The sequence below is a fragment of the Hevea brasiliensis genome, chromosome 12, assembly GCF_030052815.1.
Source record: "Hevea brasiliensis isolate MT/VB/25A 57/8 chromosome 12, ASM3005281v1, whole genome shotgun sequence".
Classification (NCBI taxonomy): domain Eukaryota; kingdom Viridiplantae; phylum Streptophyta; class Magnoliopsida; order Malpighiales; family Euphorbiaceae; genus Hevea; species Hevea brasiliensis.
The window spans coordinates 23020727-23043177 of record NC_079504.1 but is presented as its reverse complement, the minus strand read 5'-3'; the positions used below and the strand labels follow the sequence as shown (position 1 = coordinate 23043177).

Sequence of the window (22451 nt, the reverse complement as noted above, 5' to 3'; positions counted from 1 at the left end):
ATTCAATTTTTATTAAACTTTTTGCACACATATATATATAAATATATTATAATGTACTAATTAAAATAAAATATTAATTTAAAATATATTATTTAGTAAGAATAAATAAATAAATATATATATAATTTGAATTAAATATTATTATGTTAATCTAAAATTCAAATTGAATTTTGATTTCTAATTATTTTTAAATTATAATTAATATTTAAATATATAAACCATTAATTTTGATTTAAATTTACTATAATTAATTGAATTAATCAATTTAGCGGTTTCTTTATATACTCTAACTACTATCCTAAGCCACCTTCTCCCTCTATTTTCATTGTAAGCCATTCTTACTGGAGAAATCAACCCAAAAAGGGTCGATATATAGGGATGGCAATGCAATTTATAGGCTCGTGAGCTTCAGCTTTGAGAGGTGATGAGAATGTGATCTAGAGTTTCACAAGAAAGTATTAGCCATCAGGTTCGTGACTTTAGCTTCTTCAGAATTTAGGACATGAGCCAAAAGTAGGAAACTAGGAATACAAATTAATTTACACAAAACCGCCCAATTCGATTAATTCGTACTAAATCAATTCAATTTTTTTGATTTATTAATTTAAATAGTTAATTTCAATTTAATATTTTAATAAAATAAAAAATTTGATTTTATTTGAATTATAATTTATAGTTGCAAATAATGAAACTGAACCCATTCGGATCAATAATATTAAAAAATTAATATATTATATATTTATTTATATACATTTGCATTTTATATAAAAAAAATTCTATAAGCTAAAAAATTCTATAAGCTATATATTAATAAATAATTAATTTTTAAAAAAATTATTAATTTTAATTTTTTAATAAATTTGAAAAAAAAAACCTAAATTATTTAAATCTAAATATCTTGGTTTAATAATTAAACTAATCTTTTTGTGATACGTGCATTGCATATTTTTTAATTAAATATTTTTAAAAATATTATTTTTATTTAAAGTATAATCATTTTTAATTTAATTAAAGTTATGATCTTATAAAATAATAAATAATAATAAAACTTACATAATTAATTATAAATCGATTTGAAATGAAAAATACTATACCAAAAACTATATATTGATATCAGATTAAACTTGAAAACATATATAAAGTTTTTATAAATTATTTATATATAAAAAAATATAATATTTAAGAACCTCTATTGAATTAAATATTTCAATAACTATAATGAAACAAAACTCTAGATGAACACGATTAATTACATCACGTTTCTGTGGTCGAGCAATAATATTTTTTTTTTCTCTTTTTTAACATGAATAATTAATTATTTGTCGAACTTTCAATTTTTTTCTTAATAAAAACTACATGCTTGCTTTAACTACATATATCACGATAATTTAAAATCAAAATATTTACAATTAAATTGTATTTTGATGAAATTTAATTTTTTATGTTACGATTGATTAAGACAATGATAGAAGAATATATTACGAAAAAACTTGTTCACAGTTATATTGCTTATCAAAATTAAAATAGGTTTAGAATTAATAGTTGAACATTAATTAAAATAAGATTGATTTAATTGAATAAAACTATTTTAATTTATAAAAATAAATTTAAATTTATAAAAGCTTTTATCTCGTGATTTCTTTAATTTTATAATTATATAAATATTATATAATAATTTTTAACTTACATTTCTCTTTGGTTGGTAATTATTATTTTTTTTTGTTACATGCTATAATAATTTTATAGCCTTTTCAATAGTAATTTTATATATTTATTCAAATTGGAAATTTCTCTCATTAAGAATTAAAGATTATTTAATTTCTAGCTAAATCTTTCCTTGAAAAACTTTTTCAGTTAAAAGTAAATACTTTATAAATTATACTAGGAAAATTTATGTTCTAATTCAATCTATAGAAAAATAACAAAAATAATTTTCAACAGATGTCATACTAATTGAATAAATTATACAAGAGTGAAGTAATAAATAAAAGTGGCGTTTTTAATGAAAGAAATAAAATGTTATGGTAATCGAAGGCTAAGAATTATTATTGGGTTTAGACTTTTACATTACACTAGTAAAATCTCACAAATATGTATAATAGTTATTAATTATAGAGCATCGTTAAACAAATTGAAACATAATTTACAAGCCATTTTTTTACAATTACATTAGGATTTTAATTATTTGATATTTATTTTATGTTAAATTAATTATATTAATGGATGCATATTATCAAAAATATAAATTTATAAATGTATTTTAATCTGATCACAGGTTTGCTCAATCATTTATTTATTTTTTTATTATTATTCTTCTTTTTCGTAAAAATAGATTTATTTTTTCGCTTATGCATATTTTTTTTTAAAATATTAACTTATCAATATTTTATTAATATATGTTGCTATTTAATATGCATTAAAAAAAAAAAAAAGTAACATCTGCTTAGTTATATGAATAATAACTTAGCAATATAGATTATTTAATTTTAAATAGAGTGATATAAATAAATAATAAATTGAGAAAAAAACTAAATAAAATTTATTATTATAGCTATATTACTTATATTTTATATGAAAAATAGAAATATGCATATTTTTGTGGGAGGGTATTAGTATATAATTAATTTATTTTGTAAATTTTATTTCATAAAGAAAAATTGAAATGATGCAAGGAAAGAGGACGTATTGGAATTTTTTGATAAAAAAAAAGGTATATGGGAATTTAGTGTGCCAAGATGATGAAAAATATAAGTAGGGGGCCAGGTGGAGGCAAACAAAATCAATATCCGTGGTCTTCACTTTTCAAGCCTCTGGCTTTGCGTGCGTGTTAAATAGAGACACCTAGTTTCTGATTCGTGGCTCCTGCCCTCCGCTCTCTTAATCGCGACCGCCGTCGCACGCACACATTTCCAGGTAAATCGGAGATAATCAATTTAATTTTGTTGTACCTCTCTCTCTCTCTCTCTGTATGTCTTCTCCAATTTAAACAACTCCGTTGATTGTAGTATCAGGAGTTCCCGTTCTTCGACAATGAAATATATATATTTGATTATTTTTATTCAGATCCATAGAACGTAGACGCATATAGCTTTAGAATAGAACAGCGACAAACACGTACAAGACGTCTGACTTGTGTGCACTCATTAATTGCTGATCATCCATTTGTTTCTCTTTCTAAACATTCTTATTTTTCTTCTTGTATGGATCAATTTATTAATTTTCTTAAGAAATTGTTGGCGTGCTGATACATTATTGGGAATCCTCTCATTGCGTAGAAAATAGTAATTTGTTAAAGGTTTTAGCGGATAAAGTCTTTCCAGTTCAATTCAGAAAGATATTCCGTTGTAAATAAACCATTGAAACTGTTGGAAACCTCAAAATCAGGTTTGACCTTTGGTCTTCTATGTGTTATCTATTGCACAACTCGTAGATCATGCTTTGATGGATTTATTCTTATGCTAGCCTGGGTTAGATTGCCTTCCCAAGGAGAGTTTATTCAGACCATGGTTTCTTCGGCAGCACTTGATCAGGAATTTGATAATTCCTTCTTCTCTAGGAAGAGGTTGAAAGTTTCAGATTTTGAACATCAAGAACTTGATTTGCATATGGCCACAACATTCCAGTTGAATACCATGGAATGCTCATCTCATGGGTAATCCTAAGTTTGCCTGATTTCCTCTTGTTCATTGCCACTTCAATGCCCGTTTCTCTTTCTTCTTCTTCTTTTATGAATTTTGAATTTCTTTAACAATTACCTTCATCTAATTTTGGTGGTGTTAACTCAGGTGCTTTGCCAGTCATGCTTCATCATCTAGCCGCAGTTTGGATGAAAAGATTTGTTCTAATTCTGTGTTGGAGATGAGTTGCCAGTTGAACGGCAATAGTGGTGATTTTCCACAGTCTAATAATGGTGGGGGAATGGGTTCATCTTCCCAGGACAAGAATTACTCTGGACCTACTTTTGTGAGTGGATGGATGTATATCAATGAAAATGGACAGATGTGTGGTCCTTATATTCAGCAACAGTTATACGAGGGTTTATCTACTGGTTTCCTGCCTGAGGATCTTCCTGTTTATCCCATTGTAATTGGGACATTACTGAATCCTGTACCTTTAAAGTACTTCAAGCAGTTCCCTGACCATGTTGCCACTGGTTTTGCATATCTGAGCATGGGTATCTCAGGAACATCCATGCCTACAAATTGTTTTGCCTCTTTCAATGTGAATTCAGCTGTACATAGGCAAGAAGGCCTTGTTCTGCATGCTGCTCAAGTTTCTCCTTGTCCAGATGCACGGTTGGTATCCCATTCACAAGTGCATTACAATACTTGTTGCTCCAATCAGCCTATCACAAATTCCAATGCAGCTAACCATGACACACCATTCTCACTACTGGTATTAACTCTTTCCTTTGCCTTATAATACTTATGGTTCCAATCAGCCAATCTCTTTCTTGTGCACTCCTGTGCGTATTTTTTCTCTAGATTACATCTCTATTTGTGGTTTTTTATTTATATATTCTTGCTTTTAGTCAGGGGAAGATTCTTGTTGGATGTTTGAGGATGATGAGGGGAGGAAACATGGACCACATTCTCTACTGGAACTTTATTCCTGGCATCACTATGGATATCTCTGGGACTCATTAATGGTAAGATATGAAATCGTAGTATAATTATGGAAGTGGTATGTTTGTCATAAGTGACCGTTGACGTTAACATATATTATATCTCTCATTTCTCAGTTCCTTGTAGTGTATTGTCATATTTGAATGGAGTTCTGATGTTTACTAGGAGCTGAGTTGACACAACTAGTGAATTTCGATCTTTATAAGGATTTCTTTTGCAAATTTTGGTAGCTTTTCTTTTTATTGTGTGACTGACGGAAATACTTTTATCTTAGTGAAATTGGAGCAAATTTTATTTGATCACTTGGAGACGAAAAGCTGGATTCATTAGTTCTTATCTGCTCATTTATTGAGAGAAGATCATTTTTTAGGTGTTGCATGGTAGATAACATGATTCCTTTCTGCTTTAAATCATCTTTGGATATGTTGCAGTGCTGCTTCATGTTTGGGATAGTTAGTCCAGCTATTTTAAGCCATTGTGTCTTTAAAGATCAAATTATTGCACCGATTAGCATCTGGAATAGGTGAAAAGAACATTTTATTCTTCTTTTTTAAAGAACCGACGAATGCACCAATTAACATTTGGAATAGGTGAAAAAGAACATTTTATTATGGGTTTATATTGTTACTGTAGCAGGTCACTGCGACTCAAACTTTTGAACTTTGTTTCATATAGCAATTATGCGTCTTTATGATTAGATTTTCCCCCCTTGAATTCAAACCATTGCTACCAATTTTGTGCCCCTAATTATTTGACTCTATAATTTGTTTCATATAGCAATTATGCGTCTTTATGATTAGATTTTCCCCCCTTGAATTCAAACTATTGCTACCAATTTTGTGCCCCTAATTATTTCGCTGTTTCGCACTCTGGCATTGCTATATGTTGTTTGGCAGATTTATCATAATGAAAATAAGTTTAGACCCTTCCCCCTGCTATCTGTTATCAATGCTTGGAGAAGGGATAAACTGGAATCTGTCTTTGTGTCTGATGCCAAAACCGAGAGTGGCTCACTACTCAGCTTCATTCCTGAAATTTCTGAAGAAGTTTCTTGTCAACTGCATTCTGGAATAATGAAAGCAGCTCGTAGAGTTGCATTAGATGAGATAATCAGCAATGTTATCTCAGAGTTCTCTAATATGAAGAAAGCTCATAGAAATTCTAAGCTCAACTACCAAGCTGTCAAAACTTTTTCTACAGATGAAAGAACGGTAATATTGTAAAAATGTTTGAATATTTAATTAAACTTTAGTTCTCTAGGTTTAACAACTCCATTATGTTTTACTTTAACAGTGTGAAGCTCCTGTTGAGAGAAGGAATGTTGCTGCTCCTGAGTGTGAAGCTTCAACTTGCAACCTTAGATCTGATCAGGCACATGTTGATCAGATGCCTGTGCAGTTCCACAGAAGCAAAAAATCTGTTGGAAGCATTGATAATATCTTGGGGTCTTGCGCAGTTGTTTGTAGAATTCTTTTTGATTACTGCATGGAAGTCATGTGGAATGCAGTCTTTTATGATGCTATTACAGAGTATTCTACTTCCTGGCGGAAAAGAAAACTATGGTTGGCTGATCAAAAGATTAGAATTCCTGCTAGTGTTAGAGATTATGTCAAGGAGACTGAAAAATTACCAAGTGAACTTGTATGTAGTTATCCTTTGTAGAGGTTTTCGACTGTTACCATTCCTATTATTGCTGTCGCTACTTCTATTATTGATATTTATTTCAGTAGAATAGCTTAAGTAGTGTTTCAATGTTTTTGCAGTTCCTACCCGAGCAGGAGTCCTCTGATTGCAAATTTGATTGTCCTCCTGGTTTTGATCTTGTGATGGTTAAAAATGATAGTCAATCTCAATCACCTAGCATTTCTTCATTTGTGCCTGGGGGGGAGAAGTCATCTAAACTGAAGAGCCTATCATGCAGTTGTGCATATAATGGCATCAAACGCATCTTAGAATGTGTAGAAAATGAGCTACACATGTCTACAAAGGTGTCTTTGGTTGAATATGTTGAAATTCTTGTCAAAGAGGAAGTGAGGAAGGTAGTTGAGTTATCAGAGGATGGCAAATTGAATAAGGTAACTGGAAGGACCTTGTGCTCCCATCTTTGTATCTCTCTTTTCCTTTTCTTTTTTTGAAATAATTTTTTCTGGTCAAACAATGTGAAGAGAACTTGCAAAGTATCATGGATTCATGGTATCAAAGTTTTATTGGCAACCATATTTGTGCTTATCTTTCCTTGTTACTGCAGAAGACTGTTGAATCTTCCATTCAATGTTGTCAGACAACTGAATATAGTTCGTCACAATTGCATGATGAACCAAGGATTGAATCCAATAAATTGTCTGTTGAGACATACAGTGATTCTATACAGGCTGGAAAACCCTTTGGTTCCTGTTCATCTGAGAATCTTTTGTCAAATTTTCTGGCAAGAGCTTTTGAAAAATCAGGGGCATATGTTGATGATACAATGGATGACCAAAATATTGATGAACCTCCACCACCGGGATTTGAAGATAATGCTAGAATTATTGTCCCTCCACCTACATGTAAATTCCAACCATCAAGATCAGATGAGTCCATTCCTAAGATCAGAGAGTATGTTGCGATGGCAATGTGCAGGCAGAAGTTACATGATGATGTACTAAGGGGGGGGATATTGGTGGTTATTGATGGTATCCTTCATCAATTTCTTGGAATTCATCGTACTTCAAGAAGACACCTTGAACCTGACTCTTATGTGGTATGATATGTTACTTCTAAACCTTTCTCTTTGTCCTTTGAGGTCTACAGCTTGATCTATTTGTATCTCATTTATTTTTGTTGATTCTTAATTTATTTTATGTTGTGATGGAGTTTTGAAGCATACAAATACTTTCAGTTAATGTTTCTTCTGAATACTGTAGGAAGGGACATCTAATGCAAATTGGGAACATGATAGCACCACTCTTGCTTCACTAGAAAAAGCGTGGGAAGGATCAAGGAAATTTAATAATTCAGACTCTATGGCGAACACATACTACCGCAAGAAAAAGTTGGTGCGGAAGAAGTTGGGTTCATCTTCTCTGTCTGTGACTCCTGTTGACACAGGGTTACAGCATCAGCCTGTGGAGAAGTCAAGAAAGCAGCACATTGTCAGAGATGTTTCTGAGAGTGTAGTGGTCAAACCTGTTGTTGCAACTCTGAAGAAGAGGAAAGTAACCAAGGGCCAGACTGAATTATCTGTTAATGCTAGGCCTCTAAAAACTGAAGTTAAAAGCAATTCACCAAGTTATCAATCATTGGCCAAAAATGCTACTCATCCAAAAGTAATAAAGATTAAGCGAACAGTTCCGAGACCTAGTATGTCACTTTCTCCATGTTTTTTTGGTAGATGCGATATGATTTTGAAAGTCTTCTGATCATGACTATTATTGACTTATTATACAGATAATAAGGTCGCAGAACATGTAAAGCATAGTAGGAAGAGTGTTTCAAACTTGAGTGAGGATTGTGCTAATGTGAACAAGGTTATCGATAGCAGTGGCCATGATGTTGGAATTGAGGAAGCACCAGCTCATGATTATTCCAAAAAGAATCTAAATGGTGAGCAGCTCCATGATGTTCTAATTATTATGCTCTAATGCATCAAATTTTTAATGAATCAATTAATGAGTTTGTGCTGAATTCTTTCTTATTGTTCCTTGTCTATTATTGTGATTAGCAGCTAAGGTAGCAAAGCTGAAAAGGAAGCATTCAGTGGGTGGTGGGTCATCGCAACATCCTACAAAGATTATGAAAGTGGCCAATACTGCTTCCAAGCAAGTAGCAACTAGACTGGTTACAGTGCGAAAGACAAAGTCCTCTAAATCTAGAACATCAAATCCCTGCCCTAGGTCTGATGGATGTGCACGTTCTTCAATTAATGGGTGGGAATGGCACACCTGGTCGCGTAATGCAAGTCCTGCTGAAAGAGCACGTGTTAGGGGAATTCACTGTATTCATGCCAACTATTCGAGTTCTGAGGCTTATACTTCTCAGTTGTCTAATGGTAAGGTTCTTTCTGCTAGAACAAACAGGGTGAAGTTGCGGAATCTTCTTGCTGCAGCTGAAGGTGCTGACCTTTTAAAAGCTACACAATTGAAGGTGATTGAAAATGAAAATCCATTTCGGAATGGCTTATATGTTCTTTGATTTTTATAATTATTTCACATTTCTTATTAGGCAAGAAAAAAGCGTCTACGTTTCCAACGAAGCAAAATTCATGACTGGGGTCTTGTTGCATTGGAGCCAATTGAGGCTGAGGACTTTGTAATTGAATATGTTGGTGAACTAATTCGTCCTCGAGTAAGTTAATCTTGGTTTTTCAATTACTGGTTCCAGTTTTTTCCACAGTTTAACTGTGTTTGTTTCATTATTTTGCTTCCATTATTTTATTAGTTAATTTTTCCCATTGGTTTTAATTTGATTAGCTTTATCTCTCTCTCTTCTTCTGGTTGAATCATTTGTATTGCCTTTCTGATTTCATGAACTGACTCGTATTGGGTTTCTATGGCAGATATCTGATATACGAGAGCGTCTTTATGAGAAAATGGGAATTGGCAGCAGTTATCTTTTTAGACTTGATGATGGTTATGTGGTCAGTAATACATGTTATGCCATGTTTAGCTTTTATATAGAATGTTAGTGATGTGATCTTGTTTGAGGATTTTATAGATTTTTGCCTGTAGTCCCCCTTTCCCTTTCTCTTTGCCAATGTGAATTGACCTTCCATGGGATTTTAACTGCTTTACTGCCAGAATGTAGCTGTAAATGTTTTCTGGCTTCAGTTGTTGATGGCTGGATTGAAGGGCCTTTAGAAAACACACTCTTCTTTGTCTTGTATTTGCATTTGTTAGTAATCTTTATGTGAAAGGTTGGTGGCAATGGTTCTGTGGTGGGTTTGAATTCCCTATTTCCTTCTACTACAGATGCATAGAATCTCTTCTCTTGTGATCTCTGTTGTTCATTGTAGGTTTCGAGATATATACCGGAGATGAATAAGCTTCATGCCATGGCATTAGACAAAACTTATTTTAAATTTATCATAATGTGTATCTGATGGCATGTGATCCTATATAGCAAATGTTGTCTTGTGCACACAGCAAAAACTGACTTATAATTTGGTTTAAGAACCAACTATACCTGCTGTTGCCCCCCTTGGGTCTATCCTTTCATTGTTTTTATAAATAATATTTGCTACATTCTTGTGGGGAATAGAAACTTACTACTGCATGTTCTCTGTAATGTGTAGGTTGATGCTACGAAGCATGGCGGAATTGCAAGATTCATAAACCACTCTTGTGAGGTACCTCTTCACAAATTTATGTTGAATATTATTTATCAATTAAAAACGGTAATATTTATTGGTTCTTAGAATTTAAATGATTGTCTTTTTTAGCCTAACTGCTATACCAAGGTCATAAGCGTTGAAGGTCAGAAAAAAATTTTCATTTATGCGAAACGACATATAGCTGCTGGGGAAGAAATCACTTACAACTACAAATTTCCTTTGGAGGAGAAAAAGATACCATGCAATTGTGGTTCAAGAAAGTAAGATGGCTGTGCATGTCTTTAACTTTGTGGTGGTTTGTATCAATCTTAATGGTTTGTTATGTTACATTAATCCGATTTAACAAGTCTTTTGTTCAGGTGTCGTGGATCATTGAATTAGGAAGTATTCTGAGTTTCCATTTCTGGTAAGTACTGTAGTCAATTTTTTCTTGTAATGAACATTTGATCAGGATTATTAGTAATATTTTCTTATGTTCTATATTTTTGTAGGCCATTCTTTAGAGTTTTGTTCCTCTCTTCGTAAATTTGCCATCAATTGATGTCAAAGGTATGTGATTTTATTCCTTCTTCAATATGTGTATATATTATCATTTTTAGTTGCATCTATTAATTTTAGTTTTGGTCATGCATTTTAATGTTCTCTACATTTAATGGGGTGCTACCGATATTTAAGGGTATTTAATTTTTCTTCTTATTCCTTGATATATTCAAGCCACAACTGCCCACTTTTGGCTGAAATCACTGTGATGCAAAAATTTTGAACCATTTGGAAGTTCTACAACTTCTATTGAAGTGAGACTGACCTATGGCCTATTCAACCTAGTACTCGTGTAGTTTGGCAGGCTTATCAATGGGCATAACTACATATTGATAATTATTTGGTTAGTTAAACCTCCTTCTCTTTTAGTTTCTGCATTTGTTTGGGTTGGTGGGACTTGAACAGGCAGATTTAGCCTTGAGAAAATGATGTTCTGACCATTTGTACAACCTGAAAGAATGAGTTAAGGTATCTCATGTCTATGTTATATATGAAACACGCTGTCAGCAGGCAAAAGGAAGCGACTTGAGATTTGTGTATAATTAACACATGAAACATATGCTTCTGTGGGAGAACTGAGGAAAAACAAAACTCAATGTACTGAAATTACATAAATCAGTATGATTAAATTCAGTTTTTTATTTTAAATATTACTTCTCTATTTATGTTGGGCAGCCAAAGATTAGCGATTTGTCATATTTTTATGAAAATGTTAGTGATTTTCATATTTTATGAAAATGTTAAACGTGTTCTTGCATCAACAGTCTGATATATTTAACCTATTTCTTGTATTCAAAAAGTTTTAAAGTGTGATCATGGAAGATAATGCAATGTCCGTTGCATTTGTTGTGCTTTAGAATGCTTTTATGTGTAAAGCTTGAGTACCTGCTAGATTTATCTCTTCTGATTAGTTATTGATTTTGCATGTTAGCAAAATGTGCTTTATGATGATCAAGCTATTTTGTTTGATTGTAGCTTGAGATATCCAGAGGAGTTGGGTTGTTCCTCTCATCTTTAAAATGTCCCTAATAAACTGCTGCATGAAAGTTTTCTTGGGTTTGTGACAAGATGAATAAGCTGCAAGCTGGCAGCAGAGTGCATTGGCAAGGTTTATAATCAATTGTATGTTTCTATTGACCTAACTGTTTGAATAAATTTGAATATTCTTATCATTTGTTGATCAACTTATGATTTCTTCCCAACTTCTTTGTGTAGCATATTAACTAAATATGGGTTTCCATAATTTCCCTGTGTTTTGGCACTAGGCATGAAGTTTATATGTTAACTTCATTTTCAATTTTACAAAATAAAAAAATAAGGATGTGAATATTACAAGAATATGTTGTGTTTGCTTTGATGCCAAATAGCATGTCTCCTGTACCTAATTGCTTTTGGAGGAGGGAGGCTTGCATTTGAGCCTAGGTGATTATTGGGTGGGTCCCTTAAGATTGAGATTCTTAATGGTTATATTACAAAAAAATCACATAGAACACAGTTTGTGGATGATCTCTCTCACTCTCTCTCTCTCTCTCTCTCATGCACACATGCGCATGCACTTGTATTCACCTCCTGCTACCATCATTCTTTTATTTGTGATAGCAGTTCTTTTTGAATCAAAATGTGGGTTGGTGATGCAGCTGGATACTCCTGTAACTGTAGTGAAAAGTTTGGAAGCAAAAGGGCACGAGTGGATATGGATTTTTGGGGCAGAGATGTAGATGGTAGGTTTCCGAATAAAAAGGGGGAAAATGCAAGTGCTCAAGTTTTCTTCTACTTCTGCTGAAAATGATGGAAGATCTATACAAAGTGGTTCTGTGAACTAATTGAATGGGAATATTTTGTTGGTGCATCAATTGGACATTTTGTTATTATGCCTCCAAGATATCTCATGCCCTTTTCCATTCGTCACTCGTGGGTTCTAAGGCGGCAAATGGGAGAAATCGATTGTGAGCTATTTGGAGTTCAGCTTAACAAGGGCTTTGTTTGAGATTTCCTAATTAGCCTTAATAAGTGGAGTGAGATCCATATTTACTTACAGAACTCTTTCGATAAACAAGCAGTGCTTAGAGCTGGGTGAATACTCAATTCATTTGAACTTGTGAGTGGGGGGCATTCATAGACTCATCAATAATTTAATTTTTGAATCTAAGAAAGTCCATAGAAATTGTGATTCTTTTCAGTTCCAAATACTCATAGATTGTTCCTAAAAGTTGCTCTATATATACAATATATTAGTATTAGAAACAAAGATTTTTTTTTTTTTTGGTGATAAATTTGATATATTTTTTAATAATTTTATGAGTGGATTGGATTACAATTGAAGTATGTTGTCAAAGCCTCCAGACAAGCCAAAAATTACAATCTTGTATTCCGCATGACTTTGCTCCACTTTGTTTAAATTTAAAGCTCATTTTATAAAATAGCACAAATCCACGAAGCCTTGGCAGTGTTCTATAATATTCCTTCTACAATGAAAGTATACTTTCTATTAATCCTTGGTTTTTCTAATAATGATTGAATAGTTTATCCTTATTTAGTTGATGATCTGGCTTCATCTTGCACTCTTTTTTAGAATTGGTCCTTTTTTTCCCCCTCTTGTTTTGTCAATTTAACTAAATATTTGCGATAATAATAATAGTAATGAACTATCCCTTGCTCCGAGGGCATTGATGCATGGTACTTTATTTCAGGTTGTGAATGGTAGGCATCAATAAAGGCTTGGGTCTGTGGTGGTTTTTGCGTTGAAATTTTCATCAATTTGTGAAGGATGAGGTCACCGTGGGCTGCAGATGAGTTTCTCCTCTCAGAAACTCCAAATCAGTTTATTGTTTCTTGCTTACATGGTATTTTTGAAATATAAATTTGTTGTACAAACATGCCCTACTATTAAATTTATTCTATACTAGTGAAATTTTATTTATAAAATGAATCTTAAAAATGATACGCAATATTTTTGTTGGTATTTTTTTAGTTGGGAAATGCTTTGCCCTGCAACTTAGCATGTTCCTGTATCTTGGATCGCATTGTGTAAAATCAGAGGAATCGATGAAATCTGGGGTATGTTATCCTTGTGCCAAATGCCAACAGCTAATATTTTCCGTACAGGATGAATTAAGTTGTTTTGGCAAGCTGTTCACAATTTGGTAAAAACTTTTGAAAGCCAGTGAATATGAGCCTTATCTGTTGTCATCTTGAATCTTTGACATGTAAAATGATGAATCTGCCAAAGTTTTGAATTCGTTGAAATTACCGAGCCCAACCATCTTATGTGAGTCAAGGCCTTAAGTCAGAAAAATTATTTAAGTGAACTGATATCTAGATTATCATTGGCAGTGCTTCAAACTAACGGGCTCTGACAAGCAAAATATTTCTACCGGCTTCAGGGAAGTGTGCATGTGATTAGTTATTGTGGTGTTTATTGGATAAACCGAATCTATTGATGGAAAAATTGGTTTTGAAAATAAATAATTGACATGTGATCAAAAGTTAGGCAAAGTGTGAAATCAAAAACAATTCTCACAACTGGTGTCCATAAGCGTTGCATGGTTAGATGAGGAGATGTGATGGTAATCAGCAACTGTTTGTAGGGGTTGAACATTTTTTTGTTTTTTTGAGAAAATTTATATGTTTTGAATTAGACCGTATAAATTTCTTTTTAATTATTTAATTTTTTTGTCCCTTAATTTTATTTTGGTTACAGGGTTCAAGTAAAAACCATTATAGCTGTGGGGGTGGAGGTTTTCCTGGTATGCTTCTGTTCTCTTCATTTTCCTTATAGGAACGCCAAATGCCCAACATTTTGGCTTTGTAAGTTATAATAAAATATTGCAAGGTCTCATCTAAATGATTTACCAAATGCTAGTGGCAAGCACCAAACGAGGTCCAAACATTAATGGAAATGTGGTGTAAGGTCTGATGTCCATTTTCCTACTTGCTTGAGGAGTAACTCCGCCTGTGCCTTGCTAATAACGCAGCCGGTCCCAAGCCCGGATAAAGGAGGAGGGTTAAAAATAGCAAATAAGAGAAGTTTTACACTATTTATATTTCCCAGTTGATTTATGTAACTTGGGGTTATGGATGGTTAAGTAGCATGCTTAAAGCAAAAAGCTTGATAAATTACCTACAAATTGATAGGGGATAAGCCAATAACTAGTATTTTTAGAAGTCCATAATCTCTGTATGTCATATTTTTCATGTCGTTCATGCCTTGCGACTACAAGTCCTGTCTACTTAAGATTAAATTTTGACATATGGTATATTTTCTGAACTTCTGGGATTATTATTATTATTATTAAGTTCCGATTTTCCATATTTTTAAAATTTGGATTCAAACGCTAGATAATTCCACTAGTTCTTCTCATGGGTTGGAGAGCTTCTCTCTATAATTTGTCCTATCCTAATGGCTCTTATTTTTCAATCTTGTCCGACCATCAAATATTCAACACTTTCAACATTAAAAGTTTGATGCAATAGATGGTGCTTTAATGGTAGTAGAAGTGTTTTCTGCACTTAAGAAACCTAATCAAGTATTATTTTGTCCTCTTGCAGTTCACTTTCAAAGTGTTATTCCAATAGATTGGCCTCTTTTGACCAAAATGGAAACGGTCCATTTAGGCTTTGACTAAAATTGTCTTTTCAACCAAAATTTTTTAATACAAGTACACTAAATTGCTTAAATTGATTAGATCAAAATATTCTCTCTTATTAATAGTTTTCATATTTAAATTATAATTAGCAGTATTCTAGTTACGTGTGTTAATCTACTTGTGCCATATATATATATAAACCCTACTTGTAGGATTGAAAAATGGCTGCAATGGACTGATAAAACTGATTAGTAATTGTGGTGATTGCTTAAATTTTTTAAAGGAAAATCACTGTCCTGGAAGGATAAAACCAATAAATCATTAATGTTCAACTTAGGCGGACTTCTCAAAAAGATTAGCAAAGTTAAAATTGTTTAATCCTTCTCAGATTCCCACTTAATATTGTAAAATAATATTTAAGCAATTGGGGCTGGATTGATGATAAAGTCCTTAAAGAGGGCTTGGGATTAAGCTGGGCTCACATATGATCAGATTTACAGAAACCCACGAGGAAAAGTCAAAGCGGTGTGTTTGGATTGGAAGTCTTAAAAAAAAATCAAAGAATTTATTATATTTTATTTTTTTATTAGTTTTTATGTTTAAAAGGTTTAAAATTAATATAATTTATTTCTTTTAATTAAAAAAATCTAAAAATTAAATTTATGTAAAACATGGTATAATTTTGTAAGAATTCAATTTGGTTAATAAAGTTTTCTATTGTATAGTCAACGCACTCTTACTTGAATAGCATTTATTTTTTGATAAATAAAAGTAAAATATAAAAATAAATGCATTTATTTAGTTCATTTGGGAATGGCGGAATGCCTCCATTTTTACAGAAGCGTATCTCCCATGGGGCCTTGTTTCGGTGATTTTATCTAAAGTAGAGGAGATTACTAACTTTTGACGAGAAGATTGGTCTTCTGATTCCGAGAGTTCATCATAATGTCATGGTGGGATGGTCTTCTCCTCCAAGAGATTGGGTTATGGTAAATACGGATGGTAGTGTCGTCCATCAAAAGGGCATTGTTGGTGGGCTTATTTGAAATGCAGATGGCAGTTGGTTGGTTGGTTTTGGGTGCAACCTTGGGTTATGTGATATTTTTTTTTGTGTCGAGTTGTGAGGTGTGTTTCATGGCTTTACCATTGCTTGGGAATATGGTTCAAAGACAATTAGGATTTGGGATTGATAGTCTTGCAACTCGCAATTCTCTTCGCAATTAGAGAGTTGCTTTGTACATATTGGAGAGTTCAACTCGAGCATGTTTATAGGGAAGCTAATTCCTGCACTAACTGGTTGGCTTGCTTGGCTCATTGGCTTACCTCTGAGGTAATCATCCTCTGAATGGCCTTATTTCGTTGCTTCATGTTGATATTGCTAGTGTTGCTTTTTGGCAAAAGAGTGCTCGGTTAGTTTTTGTTTTGTTTCTTTTATTTATTAAAAAAATAAATATATTTATGTTACTTAATAAAATTTAAATGAATTCTATTAATTTAAAAAATATTTTAAACAGTAAATATTTTTGATAAACTCATTGGAATTAAATTCTTTTAACTGGAATGAAAGAGAAAAGGGCGTGTTATTGTGAAATGTGAATGTTTTAACAGCATGCATGATCAGGTCCCAAATGCCCCACTCCCTCCCAGCTCTAACTTTAATGCGCCCTTTTTATTTTTTAGTTTTTTCTTCTTCTCCCCTGTTTGCCCTTTAATCTCATCTTTATTATAAAAATAATCACTCTTAAATTTCCTCTTTATCAAACTTTAATCGCCATAAATATAATAAAATAAAAAGAAAAAAAAGAAAAAAAAAAAAAGAAAAGAAAAGAAAAGAGATTGCTTATACTGCGACAGTGCGACTTGAGTCGAGTGAGGCTGTCTCATGTCTGTCTCTCTAAGTATCTCCATCACTTCAATCCTTTTCTCTCTCTTTTTTTTTTTTTAATATCCATTTACGATTGATTGATTGATTAATTAATTAATTTATAATTGCTGATCTTTCTCTTTCTTCCAAGTCTCTTTTCTTTGTGGCGTTTCTTTTTCTCTGTCCCTCTTCCTTTTATTTTTGTTGGGAGTAAAATCTACATGGTGTCAGCTTCTGGTTTTGCAGGGACATACAGGCATAGAGAGAGAGAGAGAGAGAGAGAGAGAGAGAGAGAAGAGTGTTTATCGCAGTCTAGAGATAATCTGATCTAACTATAATCTGAAACCAATCCACCCTAATCTAATGTAATCTGATATTGAGAGAGGAAATAGAGAATTAAGAAATAAGAGAAATGTGAGGAGTGGGTTTTTGCGGCTTCACCAAATCTAACCCCTACCCTCGCTGCTACCATAACAACTTCATCTCCTTCATTCCGCAAGTAAAGAGCTACTGCTGCTACTTCACTCTCCTGTTACCACCAACCTTAAAGTCAAAGCTTGTAATGGGGTCCGAACAGAATAGGTTCCCTCAGCAGGAACGGGTATGTCTCATATCTAATTTCTACAAATATTTGCTGTTTTGGGTCAGATCTAGATCTGGGTATGTCTTTCCATTTCCATTTTCTTTTCTTCGCCTTTTTCTGGTTTAAGCTTATTCATACTCAATCTTCCTTGTCAGATCTGTGTATTACGCCTACATTTACTCTAATGCCAATGCTCGATTTTCCCTAATGTCCCCATTCTTGTGGATGCACGAGTCACGCTTTTGCACCTTTTGTTTTTCACTTCTTAATTTCTTCCGGAAAAATTGTGGATGCATCAGATTATCTTGGTATGTATGACCTATACAGATCTGATGAGAATGTCCCTCGGGATCATTTCTTTCCTTTTAGTTCGGCAATGTAGCCGTACAATTTCAGTTTGATTCTTGCTTTCTGTATAGTTTGATGTCCGTTTACAATTTTCATAATCAGCATTTTGTATTCCAATCAGCTTCCTACGCTAGCAATTTAACCATGCAATTTACCTGGCAGTGAGTTGCGAGACTGAATTTCTTCTCTGCGATAAACCATTCTTGTTTTATATGGAGAGAAGGTGAAGGGAGTGGTAATTCTGTAACTAATAGGATAGTTGTAGAATAGACCTCTTATTAAGGGAACATGCCAATTGTACTCACATAAGCTGGAGACCCAGTATAAATTTTTATCTCCCGTGGAAATGTTCAATCAATGGTTTATCTGAAGCTACTATTTGGTTTGGGATTTAAATTACAAAGATGATTTTGCTTTAAACTAGTGGAACTTCAATAAGTTTCATTGGCCATTTTATTATTTATTTATTTATTTATGGCATATTCTCAATTCTAGATGCTTATGGCAATAAACCTTAAGGCTGCTGATTTAACTTCAGTTACCTGTTTTACGAAAAAAATGCTGCCCTTACATCTTTGCTTGAGGTTCAAAAGTTTAAGACTATCGATGCAAAAGCTAGAAGGAGAATCTTATTTCCCCCCTTGCCTGAGAGGAGAACTGGAGTGCATGGGAGGTAAAATGATGACTAGATGTCTTAGAATAATGGGATGCATTTATTGATTTGATTCAATACCACAAAGAGTGTGGCCTTCGAATAGGATAATGGAATAGAAGGAATAATACTTGATGATGCATAATAAATATTAGTATTATTGTGAATTTTCCCCCCTTTCCATTATGTTCTTAATGAATAATAATTTTAAACCTTCAAGTGCAACCAAGCATGTATGAAATGAAGTGAGGGTATTTCCACTGCAACATTTGTACACACCTTTGCTCTTAATATGCAAGCAAGACACATTCATCAATTTATGCATGTGTCTAACTTTGCAGCATTTTCCTCTGAAATATGTTGTGTCTTGCTTCTTTGTGTGTTCTTATGTGTGTTTGTGTCTATACATGCATTTTGTGCGTGTATTTGCACTTACGGCATTTTCTCTAAACACGCTAGGCCCTGGTTTCTTTTTTAGCACTTCCACAAAGTTTCACTCCCTGTTGACTAACTTTCTTCTGCCATATAAATAGCTGCAAGCCCATGAATTCTAGATTCTGAATTTAGCCTGATATTTGCAAGTTAAGTGAAGATTTTCACACTATGTGAAAAGGCCATGCCAAGTTTGAAAATGGGGAAGATTTTATTGGTGTTGGTCTATATAATTCCATTCTTATTTGGTTTTGTTTTTGGTTAATAATGAGTTGTTATAATGCTTTACTGTAATGGCAGCGTAAGAGATGGGGAGGATGCTGGGGTGCGTTTTCTTGTTTTGGCTTGCAGAAAGGTGGAAAACGTATTGTGCCTGCATCTCGTATTCCTGATGGTAATGCAACAGCAGTGCAGCCAAATGGAGCACAAGCTGGTGGTCTGACCAACCAAACTACGACACTAGCTCCATCACTTTTAGCTCCGCCTTCTTCACCAGCATCATTTACTAATTCGGCTCTCCCTTCAACGGCTCAGTCACCTAGTTGCTTCTTGTCTTTATCAGCCAACTCGCCTGGTGGTCCTTCGTCCACAATGTTTGCAACTGGGCCATATGCCCATGAAACACAACTAGTTTCTCCTCCTGTTTTCTCAACCTTCACAACTGAGCCATCTACTGCTCCTTTTACTCCCCCGCCAGAGTTAGCTCACTTAACTACGCCCTCTTCCCCAGACGTGCCTTTTGCTCAATTCCTCTCATCATCTGCGAATTTCAAAAGCACTGAGAAGACTAATTACATTGCTGCTGGTGATCTTCAAGCTACATATTCGCTTTATCCTGGAAGTCCTGCTAGCAGTCTCATTTCACCAATTTCTAGGACCTCAGGTGACTGTTTATCATCATCCTTTCATGAACGAGAGTTCCCCCCTCAATGGGATCCTTCAGTCTCTCCCCAAAATGGAAAATATTCAAGGAGTGGTTCTGGCAGGCTCTTTGGGCATGACACAACTGGTGCCTCCTTGGTATCTCAAGATACAAATTTCTTTTGTCCTGCGACATTTGCACGATTCTATCTGGACCATAATCCACCATTTCCTCATACTGGTGGGAGGTTAAGTGTTTCCAAGGATTCAGATGTTTATCCTGCTGGTGGAAATGGCCATCAGAACAGGCACAATAGAAGTCCCAAGCAAGATGTGGAAGAATTAGAAGCTTACAGAGCATCCTTTGGGTTCAGTGCTGATGAAATTATCACTACTCAACAATATGTAGAAATTTCTGATGTAATGGACGACTCATTTACCATGACTCCTTTTACTTCAACTAAACCTACCCGAGAAGAAAGTGATGAAGCTGCATCTAGGAGTGAAGGCCAAAAGGCACAGACAATACTGACAAACTTGCCAAGCATTAAATTGAAATCAGATACTATATGTGGCGATGTACCAGTCTCTTGTGATGGAAATGAAGGTAAAACCTCATTACTTTTATCTATATTAAGCTATATTTGTTTCATTCTCAGAAATCTGGGGAAAGGAGAAAATAAAACTTGAATATCAACAGCTTTGTGACCCAAGTTTTTGCAGTAAACTTTATTCTGTGGTTTCTTTTCATGCAGAACAGCCTTTGCTGTATTTGTATTTCCAATTTTCCCAACTCATTGTTAAGGCTTTTAAATGTAGTGGGGAAAGCACAATTAGCAAGATTATATAGGTATGTGCAGAAAGGGACCAAAGAAAAGGGGAACGCTGCTATTCAAGTGTTACATTGTTTGAAAAGAATAGTAATCTAGGGCAATGTAATGGCTGTAACTTTTGCATTCTATGAAAGTGTCTTTATTGCATATTCTTTTTCCTGTTGGGAGGTGTCTACTTTCTTTACCGTAATACTCTTTTTGGCCCCTTGCTTCCACTTCCTTCACGTTGAGGCAATATTTCAATGCAATGTTGAATTTGTTTCTTCATATGTGAAATAATCTCTCCTAATAATTTTACCTTCATGTATTGAATTCAGATCCTAAATCAAGAAAGCAGGCTGGAGATATCTCTGCGTCAAGTACACCTGGTATCCATGCTCTGAAAGATGATGATAACATATTTTCAAAGATGACATCATCCAAAATCAGCAGGAGATATGATCTGGGAGCATCTTGCTCTGATGCAGAAATTGACTATAGGAGGGGAAGAAGCTTAAGAGAAGGCAAAGGAGATTTTGCGTGGCATGACTAAATTAGAGAAAAAGCAAGTCGTCAGTTGTTTCCCATGTATTAAGTTGCAGGTTTCTGTCATACTCTTCTGTTTGGAGTTATCTGTGATAGGTGGATGATCTAACATATGATCTAACGTATTCTTCTCCTGTATTTCCTCCTTTCCTGCTCTTTCAGGTGTGGCCTGATATCCCTGATTGATGAGTGTATTCCCCGTGTTCCTAATTTCCCACTTTCCTATAATTTACATATATTTCCCACTTTCCTATAATTTACACACATAATTCACACACACACACACACACACACACACACACACACACACACACACACACACACACACGTGTATGTGATGCATCTATTTATATAAATATTATGTGGCAAAATGAAATTTTTGGTCCAAGGGAGATATAACATGTAATGTCTTTTGCTAAATCATTCAGCAAACAGCAGTTATCATTGTGGGTGAACTTCATCAAGCAGGTGAACGTCTGATTATTTGTCAACTTTTTATTTGGTAGTATGAATTGCTTGGGAGTAACGAATTGCTCGACATTGCATTGTTAACTCATTAAAGCAGCATTCTTTTTTTACCTCGAAGAAATATGGTTTCATTAGCCTTCAAATTGGCAAAGATTGTGATACAAAGTGATATTGCAAACGAGGATTGCTTCTAAAGGAAGTATCATATAGGTGCTTCTGTACAAGAGAATGAACAAGCCCTACGAAAAAAATGAGATTCAAAACCCTCGTTCTTGATAAATGGGATGAAGGAAGTTTCTGTCCTTTTGCAGTGATGTTGAATTTTGTAGAATTTCAAGTGGGAATTATTTGCTATTCCTGATACTGAATTGTCTACGAGGTTTTGGCGTTTTGCACTGCAATTATATTAGTATATGCATATAGAGAGTAGTTGATGAAAGCATGTGCAATTATATATAGATTAAGATAGAGATTGAAACCAAATTGACAAATTCTATTATTTCATAAAATAATTTTTTTTAAAAAAAAATAAAAGATAGAGCTTTCATCAAATTTGAATTACAAAATTTTATATTAATATAATTTTATATAAAAAATTGAAGATAAATTAATTATTTTGATTTGAAAGATTTGATCATGTTAATAGAGCATTTGAGTAGGTTACTTGGCGGAACACTTTATCAGGTGATAATTTATTATTATTTGACTTCACGATTTTTTTTATAAACTCAATCAAAAAAATCATCACTCATGAGAAGAAAATTTATAATTCCTATCATTGAACTCTTATCTAAATAATAAAGTAAAACTCAACTTAGCTCAACTA

The 22451-nt window shown here is 33.6% G+C and overlaps 2 protein-coding genes across 20 annotated transcripts; both read left to right on the top strand.

Annotated features, from left to right (window-relative positions):
* The first annotated feature begins 2756 nt into the window (after nt 1-2756).
* On the top strand, nt 2757-14793 carry LOC110658425 (histone-lysine N-methyltransferase ATXR7). Of its 17 annotated transcripts, XR_009142038.1 has the most exons (21): nt 2757-2913; nt 3463-3652; nt 3786-4395; nt 4532-4648; nt 5522-5836; nt 5919-6266; nt 6389-6700; nt 6874-7365; nt 7529-7964; nt 8052-8207; nt 8326-8747; nt 8826-8948; nt 9160-9240; nt 9895-9948; nt 10042-10193; nt 10293-10339; nt 10425-11595; nt 13164-13316; nt 13445-13530; nt 14174-14219; nt 14336-14793. XR_009142038.1 is itself a non-coding variant. In XM_058131283.1 (17 exons), exons 2-16 carry the CDS (start codon nt 3504-3506, stop codon nt 10312-10314), a joined length of 3786 nt encoding a protein of 1261 aa, XP_057987266.1. In that variant the 5' UTR covers nt 2757-2913; nt 3463-3503; the 3' UTR covers nt 10315-10339; nt 10425-12731. The 17 variants fall into 17 exon arrangements, 6 of the variants coding, with proteins under 6 accessions (XP_057987266.1, XP_057987261.1, XP_057987265.1 ...); XR_009142037.1 differs by lacking the exon at nt 13445-13530; XR_009142043.1 differs by lacking the exons at nt 13445-13530; nt 14174-14219; nt 14336-14793 and having other exon boundaries at nt 10425-10482; nt 13164-13421.
* A 2142-nt stretch (nt 14794-16935) lies between these two features.
* Nucleotides 16936-22064, top strand: LOC110658424 (uncharacterized protein At1g76660). 3 transcript variants are annotated; one of them, XR_009142035.1, is made up of 4 exons: nt 16948-17524; nt 19239-20406; nt 20950-21319; nt 21626-22064. XR_009142035.1 is itself a non-coding variant. In XM_021816025.2 (3 exons), the coding sequence occupies exons 1-3, from the start codon at nt 17486-17488 to the stop codon at nt 21162-21164; spliced, it is 1422 nt and encodes a 473-aa protein (XP_021671717.2). In that variant the 5' UTR covers nt 16936-17485; the 3' UTR covers nt 21165-21402. The 3 variants fall into 3 exon arrangements, 2 of the variants coding, with proteins under 2 accessions (XP_021671717.2, XP_057987260.1); XM_021816025.2 differs by lacking the exon at nt 21626-22064 and having other exon boundaries at nt 16936-17524; nt 20950-21402; XM_058131277.1 differs by lacking the exons at nt 16948-17524; nt 21626-22064 and adding an exon at nt 17663-17814 and having other exon boundaries at nt 20950-21402.
* Nucleotides 22065-22451: the final 387 nt, after the last annotated feature.

What these genes read in the sequence shown, in the direction of transcription:
- LOC110658425 (XM_058131278.1), top strand. Translation starts at nt 3,504, where the DNA reads ATGGTTTCTTCGGCAGCACTTGATCAGGAATTTGATAATTCCTTCTTC. An exon ending in GTGAACTAATTCGTCCTCGA is followed by an intron (nt 8,949 to 9,159) that starts GTAAGTTAATCT and finishes TTTCTATGGCAG; the next exon opens with ATATCTGATATACGAGAGCG. An exon ending in TGCAATTGTGGTTCAAGAAA is followed by an intron (nt 10,194 to 10,292) that starts GTAAGATGGCTG and finishes TCTTTTGTTCAG; the next exon opens with GTGTCGTGGATCATTGAATT.
- LOC110658424 (XM_021816025.2), top strand. Translation starts at nt 17,486, where the DNA reads ATGGGGTCCGAACAGAATAGGTTCCCTCAGCAGGAACGG. An exon ending in GGTTCCCTCAGCAGGAACGG is followed by an intron (nt 17,525 to 19,238) that starts GTATGTCTCATA and finishes CTGTAATGGCAG; the next exon opens with CGTAAGAGATGGGGAGGATG. An exon ending in CTCTTGTGATGGAAATGAAG is followed by an intron (nt 20,407 to 20,949) that starts GTAAAACCTCAT and finishes TATTGAATTCAG; the next exon opens with ATCCTAAATCAAGAAAGCAG.